This window comes from Aulonocara sp. 'chitande type north' Nkhata Bay, linkage group LG11 (assembly GCF_057382095.1).
Source record: "Aulonocara sp. 'chitande type north' Nkhata Bay isolate Kocher_YH1m ecotype deep benthic linkage group LG11, A_spYH_male_GT1.1, whole genome shotgun sequence".
Classification (NCBI taxonomy): domain Eukaryota; kingdom Metazoa; phylum Chordata; class Actinopteri; order Cichliformes; family Cichlidae; genus Aulonocara; species Aulonocara sp. 'chitande type north' Nkhata Bay.
The window spans coordinates 36478792-36487561 of record NC_141354.1 but is presented as its reverse complement, the minus strand read 5'-3'; the positions used below and the strand labels follow the sequence as shown (position 1 = coordinate 36487561).

Sequence of the window (8770 nt, the reverse complement as noted above, 5' to 3'; positions counted from 1 at the left end):
CTTCACTTACTACACAGCATCCTTCTTAGATGGAGACACCGCCCCCTCTGCTTCCTCCCCCTCCTGCTCCCTGTGCTCCCATCTCTCTTACAGCAGGCACCATTCCTCTGACGAACCAGAGGGGGGTCGCTGGTTTGTACATGAGGAAGTGAAGTGAAGGTGATTCATTTTTCTGCCCTGTGATTCAACCGTTGGTGAGTTTGAATACTGTGAAGTCACTCTGGACGCGCACATTCAGGTAGAAAACGCGCTCTTGTCGCTCGTGATCAGTGGAGCTCGCTCAGACTGTCATTTGGTCCATATGCCCCAAATGGTTGGTGCAATGAAGTGTGCAAGACGAGCCTCTCCTTGCACGTGTTCGGGCTCGTGCCTGTAATTGGCTGTGTTAAAAAAGTGTGGGTGATGACAAGGATGCGTCAATAGGAAACCTTTTGGTTTTAATATTGTGAGGATGTGATACATTTTTACAAGGAATCTCAAAGGAATTCAGAATCCCAGTTTTGGAAACTGCAGACCGTTCAATGCAGGAATATACTGCACATTTGTAGCTGTAAAAAAATCAGGTTATTACTGGAGATAGTATATTTTTATATTAGTGTTTTTATGTTATTTATTGGCAGCCGGGTCCTTACTGTGTGGAGTTTAAATATTCTCAGTGTGCCTGGCTGTGGGTTCTCTCCGGACACTCCAGCAGTCCAAAGCCATGTTACTGTAGGTTAACTGGTGATTCTAAATCGGCCACAGTTGTGAATGGTTGTCTCTCTTGTCGTGTGTGTGGTCTTCTGCTGCTGTAGTTCTTCTGCTTCAAGGTGCTAGATGCTCTTCTGCATACCCTGATTTGGCCGTTCTTCTCTGACATCTGGCATTTACACCCAGAGGACTGACACGCTGTAAACTAGAGATGTATGTGTGGGAAAATCCACGCACACCAGACCAATAAACATGCTACCTTAAAAGTCACTGAAATCACTTTTCTTTCTCATTCTGATGCTCAGCTTGAACTTTAATGTGTCATCTTAACCATTCTACGTGAATGCATCTATTGCATTACAACCATGTGATTGGCTGATCATATATTTGCATTAATGAGCCGTTGAACAGGTGTAACTAATGAAGCACACCTAATGAATTATGGTCCGTTTGATATGGTGTTTATTTTTGATAGAATTTCCCATGACCCCCCTCCCGACTGGTTCTTGGAATGTTCTTGTACCACCCCATTTTTAAAAAATCCTGGAAACACCCCAGCTTAGGATACTATCACCTTGACTCTGATTGGTCTAAAATCATGCCTGCTCTCTCTGTGCGTAACACCCCCACTGTGCCTTCAGTGCTTCTGACTTCCTGTCAGATTTTCACTGACGCTGCAGCTGTGGTCTGATTGTCATCAGGAGCATTCAGATCAGATGTGGCCTTTCATTTGGCTTCAGGCTTTCAGCTGCTGTTGTCTGTTTGGGTCATCTATTGATCAGATTGGAATAAAGAGCTGCTATCTGCCAGCACCAGTCCCTCCTCCTCCTGCTAATGCTGATAGTAGAGGGTGATGAAACTGTGCGAAGCCTTACAATATTAGAAAAAGAATCCCATCTTATTATCACTTATGAACAGCACTTTGTACAAGGAGAGCTCCCTCAAAAAAAAAAACCTCTGGCAGAATTAGGCTCAGGGAGGAGCAGCCATCTGCCACGACAGGCTGGGTAATGAGGAAGAAGAGAGAGAGGAAAAGAGGAGCAGAGAGACCATCAACAGCAAACAGGACAAACTAGCAACTGCAGGAGAGAGAAGGCAAAAGTTAATGACACACGGTACTGGCCTCTGAACACATGCAGTGTGAACGAATGGGAGTGGACGAGAAGTGCTAAGTGCATCATGGGAAGTCCCCTAGCTGTCTGAGAGCCTGTAGCAGCTCACCTGACTTTATTCTTCAGTGCTTCCTTTTATACCTTCTTTAGCAGAGGATACACTGGGATCGTCCTTTATGAGGAGCAAATGCCATCCCATAATTCATAGTGACAGCCCATCCAACCATTTGTGAAAACAGTGAACGCTGACAAAGTGGCGCTCATCACCTAAATGTTAATTATAATTGAATTTTTTTTTGCTCAATAAAAAAATAATAATAATAAAATAAATAATTGAATTTTTAATTTCATCCCTAAAGCTGCTAAAATATTTGTAAATTTCAAGAACAAACTCTGAATGTGGCTGAATGAACAATGTAGATTTATATCAGCTCTCTAAATCTAGTGAACTATTAACTGATATCAAAGTGAATTCAAGGTTTTGTATAATTTGGTTTGAATTATTAAGGTCCCTTGTTGTACGGCAACTTTTAAGGTTACCTGGGATAAGAGATGGATGGTGGGTTAGATGGCATTTTGGACAGAAATCCCAAACAATGAGAAGGAAAAGTTGCACTGGCTTACTATCCAGCAGATATGGGACAGATTTACCAAGCAGTGTAAATTATTGTGATGCTGCAGTCGCAGGGTGATCTAGTAACAGTGCACTACTACTTGATATACAAAGACCCCGCAAGTCCACTTCAGTAATAACCAGCATTCTGCTAAAAGCAGAACAAATTAGAGGCTCAAACACCATCAGACCTGATGAGGAAGAGACTGATGTAGGCCTACTAAACAAAATAATCCAGTGTAAGCTCAGGTTTTAGGAATGTTTTTCTCTCTAAAAACAGCAAAGCAGCCCAGATCAATGAGAGGAAGGATTAGAGAGAAAGCAAAAGTACAACAGAGGAACAGAACTCAGTGGTGCTTGGCTGTAAACCCTCAGCATGAGAACTGAGAGAGGAAGAGTTTTAGGACAGTGCCAAAGTTTTAACACTGCACTCAAATCCATGAATCACCCATCCAAAAGTGACAATTACACACTCATTACTCATAAGATGTTCTCACCTTGGCAAATGATAAACAACCCTAGAAGTCATTATCACAACAACGTCAGGCTTCAGATGTGTTTCTTGTGGTGCAAACAAAAATTTGCACCACAAGAAGATTCGTTTAAATATTCTCCTCTTTCATAGGACATAAGACCGGCCACAGAAATACGTCTGTGCTCAACTTTCAGTGACACTGTGCGCTTTTACAAAATACAGCAGCTTTTTAGGTTAAAAGATGTATTTTCATATCTTAAGAGGACATTGCAGTGAGTAAAATGGGCATTTTGTAGCCCATTTTCTGCACAGTGTAGTTTCAAAACAGTACACATCTGGCATCATGGTGTTAGGGAGCGTAGCATAATGTTGTCCGGTTTCTCAGTGCACCGTTTTATGTCTTTCCTAAATCCTTATGAATTCTCCTACCTGCCTTCCCTTGAGGTCAGTGAGATTTTAAGGAGCTAGGAGGTACTTAATCTCCTGGTCTTAGAGAGGGTTTCTCTCTCTCTCCTGAATCCAGACTGGAAGCTGGTTTCTCAGCAACCTGGTGGCTGAAGGCTCTGCCTACCATTCAGCTTTGGGAAACTCTAGAAGTCACAGTTAAGCCTGCAGACTGCACTTCTGAATATAATACGAAGGCAATGAAGAGAAGTGCATCTATGAGAAAATGGAGCTCTCAGGGAGCCTTTAGGAAATTTACCAGGTTCTCCTAATAATTGTGTTGGACAGAAATGATTACGGACTGACAAAATAAAAGACGAGCTTTATTAACAAAGTCGATCATCACAGTCCAAACAAAGTAACAAAAAAAGCCAAGAAGGTGGCGCAGGCGATGAAATGTGGGACACAGACAACAGATGGAAGGAGGACACACAGAGGGAAAGACAGGACTACATATACACAGAGGGGCAGACAATCGGAAGGAGAGAAAAGGTAGAAAAAAGAAACAGAATTGGACATATATTAGAAAAACTAGCACGCAGTCAGAGACAGGGAACACAAACATCAGGGAACATGACCATACTGTCACAATGGTGGATACTCAAACATGAAGGCCAGCCTTTGAACCAAAGCTCAAATTGCTCTTTTGTCTTCTCCCCCATTTTTTGCAATGAATCCATCACTTATACAGAACAAACCAGTCAAGGCAGATGGCTGCAGCTCTAGAGCATGTGCATGTCCGTGTCTGTCTGCAGCTGATGAATCTAACTGTGTTCAGTTCCATCTTCTTTGCCTGCTGTAACAAAATGCCAGTTCATGTGCGATTTAATTACTGAACAGGATCAAATTTCCTGCACACAGTAACTCAGTCAGGGCCAGTTTAATGTTGTGCTTCTGGCAGCACTTATCTGCAATTCATTACACTAAAAGCTGTATGAATCACTCCAGGAGGAAACACAGACTTTATGCAAGCTTGCACTGGGACTTATGATGAGCGGCCTGGGTAAGACTGCAGCCCTCATCTGTGTGAATATATTGGACCTTGTGTCTATTTTTGAAACCCTTCATTAACCACAGAATGACTCAAACTGTCACAAAGAATTTAAGGGTTTTCTTTCTTTCAGTAGAACTAGAGAACAAGTGTGGTGCTCTAGTTAAAAGTAAGCAGGACAATTGTTATTGGATTATTTTATATTGTTGCCTGAAAACTGATACATTTAAAACTATGAGCAAAATTATTTGGTGGCTCTGAGAAGGAAATGTTAATCACCAGACTCTTAATTTTCTGAGCCTGCACCAACTTGCAACTCTGCATCAGTTTCTGAGGGAGATGTTTTTATTTGTGTAAAGACAAAATAAATTCAGGCACCTGTTTTCTTAAATAATTCCTTTTTATTTCAGAATCTGCAACCAGCAAACGTTTCAAGTGAAACCACAGTTCAGTCGTGATTTTATTTTAATGCATGTGTTGTAATATTGAAAAGGAATTATATAGGTTTTTATAGACCTCCGCTTCATGTTCTGTCTTTGTCGCATCCTGGAGAGGTTCTCCCCCCAAGCCTGCCTCAAATATGAAATATGAAACAACCAGTAACTAAAGTATGACTCATATAGGTTAAGAATAAATATTTGTCGCCATCTGGTGGCCAAATCCTGCAAAACATTACAGTTAAAATGTAGTTTTGTTTAAGTGAAAGAACTGCTGGAGTATTTCTGGAAAAGGGAGATGGTATTCATTGTTAAGAAATCTGAAAAAATGCAAAAACCTGCTGAAAATGTCTAAAAGAACCCAAACAATGAATACCTACATGAACTAAACCGGCAGTGTCATTGCACCACTAAATAAAATGCTAAATTCAAAGAAAAACCTATTTTTAATTAAAAAACTACAGATGTGATCTTTTGTTTAAGATAAATGGATAAAATATCTGAGTTAACAGATAAAAATTATTTGAAGCTTTCAAATACACTGTTCCTGTGAATGTGCACACTTTTAATGTACTGCACAACAAGCTCAATACGGACAAAAATTTATAAACATTTTTATAATGCATAATAAACATAATAAACGCAGCACTTGCAGGCACGTGGGGCTGTTTGCAGATTTGATCTGAGAATGTGTTTTGTTCAGATTTAGCAGCAAGTGCCAGATTACCCGTTTGTTTTATAGCCCGAGGTATTTTGAGGCCATTTCAGTGTCCTGCTCCACTTTGAGCTCATTGGTGAGATCGGGTCAGGCGCGCGTGTGTGTGCCTCTGATTGATGCAAATGAAGCACCTCTTTCTGCGGAGGAGGAGGAAAAGCGAGAGCAGAAAGCAGCGCGCACAGCAGCTTGGAATGAAAGCTGCGCGTTGTTTACGTCCTTTCAGACGCCCGCGGATGGCCATGATGATGATAATGGTGATGAGGACGAACGCGCCTCGTTTTCATTCGTCTGTGTAAAATCGCGTGGAGGGAGAAGGGGGTGGCGCAAGACTGTTTCTATCTCAATTTAAAGAGACTCCGCTTTTAAGGAAAAACATGAAGCTGGGCAGAAAGCAGGTCGATGAAATTTGGATTTTACCATGAGAGGAACCGGCATGGATCTGCTCTGGAGGATCCTTGCAGCCTTCAGCTTCGACTGCTTCAAAGATTCAGCGTCGTCAAGGTGAGCGGTGATTGATCAGCCTGAATTTCATCAGGTTTACAGGACACAGCCTCAAATCCACAGAATGCCGCACTCGCTGTTCGTGTTTCGGGGTTTTATGACGTGCTTTTGCAACACAGCCCGATGTTTGAGTCGAATCTGTCCGCTTATTCAATCTGAATTTCAGCACTCTGTCTAATCCTTAATCGTGTACTACTCCCCACACAGGGTCACTGGTGCACAATGTTTTCTCGTAGAGGGCGTTTTAAAATCAGGCTGTGATGATAAATCACATCAGAGTGGGGTTTTTATATACCGTCCTTCACAGTTGTTATGACAACAGGTTTCCAGAATCGCTCCAGCTTTGCCTCCTGAAAGCCAGTTCATGTTACACAACTCGGAAATCCTGCCAGCGACATTTCAAATGAAACCCTGTTTTTCTGCTTGCATTTCCACACTCTGCAGTGAGAAGAAGTCCTAATCTGAGAACCTGAGGTTAACAGGTAGCTGTCCACTCAGGCTGGGAATGAGGCTCAGACGCATTTGTATCAGCACACACTGAAGTTCTTGCACAATCCTCTTAACTCCACCCTAACTGTGACCAAGTCTTGTTTTACCAGTTATTGGTTTTTTCCAAGGAACAAATGTGTGCACAGCAACACCATCTGTGTTCAGCGTGCACCAGAAAAACCTGATCCCATCACACCTGCCGTGTCCTGTTTTCATGGCTTTGACTAGTAATAGTTGTCACCCCCAGACTGTCTTGGTTTAAATAAACCAGCAGCCAAAATATCTACTTATTTGTCCTGTTTTTGTTTTGCCAAGTCCCAAAGAAATTAGGTTTGTCATCAAAGCACCATTTACTTATATCTACAGCTCTTATCTTTCATAAAAACTTGATTGGTTGTCGTGTTTGTTATTTTAACATGAATCCTTCTATTAAGATGGTCAACGAGATGATGTTGTGTGTGAGGCCACAGCTGGGACGCTTGGAATCAAAGGAAAACAACCTGGCTTTACATTATATATATTTCATTAAAATGTTTTTTTGTCGTAGTTTTTCAGTATTTCTGGTATGTGTAGTCTAATATATATGCTTGTTTTATTTGGTTTGTTCTGTATAAGAGATGGATTCATTGCAAATTTGGAAAAAAAATTCTGAGTTGGAGATTTTTACTAGTAAAGAGCCATTGAAGAACCATGAAAATGACACATTGCTTTGTGAATTTACATGCATTTATTGTATTAGGGTTGCATTGTATTTAATGATTTATTATTTCTATAAAATGAATTAACATGACTCAGAAACCAGCGCAATCCTGAGTCACTTCTTCAAATGTTTCATTCTACCCTGCAAACAAAGCTAATATTAGAAATGGGAATCATAAAACGGGAACATTTTTTGCATTTATGATGGAAATGTCTTTATCTCAAGAAAAACACATAATTAGACAGGCTCCATTTGAGAAGCTGGAACCAGCAAATATTAGTTCTTTGGCTTGAAAAAGTACAGAATTTAAGCCACTTTGTTGTTGAGTATAATAGTATCAAATATAATAGATGGGATGTCCTCCCCCAGGAGAATCAAAGCTTACTTTTCTTAATTTAAAACAAATTTTGTAACTTTATTTTTTTACCAGTACATGGGGGAATTGTTGTGCAAAGAAAAGCACCAAATCAAGCACCAGTTAGGAAACCTCCATATTTGGGGAATTTCTAAGTAAGGTCTTTGCAGCCTTTGTGTTTTTTATTCTGAGGGGACAAACGTGGGGTCTAAATCTCATCCCTCTGAAATCTACACCTGCGATTTAAACAATCATATTTTATTTTGAACAGCTTGATGCAATGTGTAGTTTTCAGGCTGTCTTCACGTCCTGTTCCCTCTCCCTCTCAGGTCTCCCACTAAGTTGAGCTCCAGCCAAGCCGGCAGCCTGGAGAGCAGCTCCCTGACCAGCTCCCTGTCGCTGGGCCCCGACCTGCCGCACTGCCAGTGTTGCATCTCCTACGAGGCCCGCCTCAAGCGCCTCTCCTGCGGGCATCTTTACTGCGATCCCTGCTGCGATCAGATCGTCAACCTGGCCTTCGAGGACATCGAGGGTCTGTCGGACTACCCCTGCCCCATGTGCAAGTCCATCCGGCAGCTGGGAGGCCTGGGTCCATCTTCCTCCGGGTACTTCAATGGACCCTACAGCATCCTGCAGGAGCAATACACAGGGAAGGAGCACGGCAGCCAGTGGGGGTAAACGTGAAGCCGCTTCACGGGGGTGATGCCGACTCTCTGGACTTCTTAAGCTGTGACCTGATTGATTTTTAAATTCACTGCCATGAAAGCCACCTGTTGACTTTGGAGTCGTGGTCATCCTACTTTATTTCATCTTGCTCTGTTGTTTGTGCTAATCAGGTGAAACGTCTGAGAATGCATGACATTAACATGCATAGATTTAAGTGCCCAAATGCATCTCCATAGACTTCACGACATCATGGAGAGGTTTCCTATCCTATCAGGTTTTCTACTGAGCTCTGAAAAACAGAAATAACCCAAACCCGAGATGAACACAAGCGAACCGGAGTAGATATTTTGTATATTTAACATTTCCTGTCAGAAGACGCTGTTACTCTGAACATTTCCTGTGAAAGTACTGATCATTTTGCACATGATTCTCAAGCCGTTTCACACTGACTGTATGTTTGATGCAGCTGGGTTTGAAATCTCGACTTCACTGTACAGTGCCGTGCTACTTTTAGGTGTTCCAGATCATATTGTAAATATTTATTTTGTTAAAAAATAAAAAGGTTGTGTGAACAGTGTA

General features: G+C 41.7%; 1 protein-coding gene across 1 annotated transcript; it reads left to right on the top strand.

Annotated features, from left to right (window-relative positions):
- Window positions 1–5587: 5587 nt before the first annotated feature.
- LOC147319681 (uncharacterized) lies at window positions 5588–8763 on the top strand. Its single transcript, XM_086312406.1, has 2 exons — window positions 5588–5981; window positions 7855–8763. Exons 1-2 carry the CDS (start codon window positions 5899–5901, stop codon window positions 8201–8203), a joined length of 432 nt encoding a protein of 143 aa, XP_086168532.1. The 5' UTR covers window positions 5588–5898; the 3' UTR covers window positions 8204–8763.
- The last annotated feature ends 7 nt before the right edge of the window (window positions 8764–8770 follow it).

What these genes read in the sequence shown, in the direction of transcription:
- LOC147319681 (XM_086312406.1), top strand. Translation starts at nt 5,899, where the DNA reads ATGAGAGGAACCGGCATGGATCTGCTCTGGAGGATCCTTGCAGCCTTC. An exon ending in AAAGATTCAGCGTCGTCAAG is followed by an intron (nt 5,982 to 7,854) that starts GTGAGCGGTGAT and finishes TCTCCCTCTCAG; the next exon opens with GTCTCCCACTAAGTTGAGCT.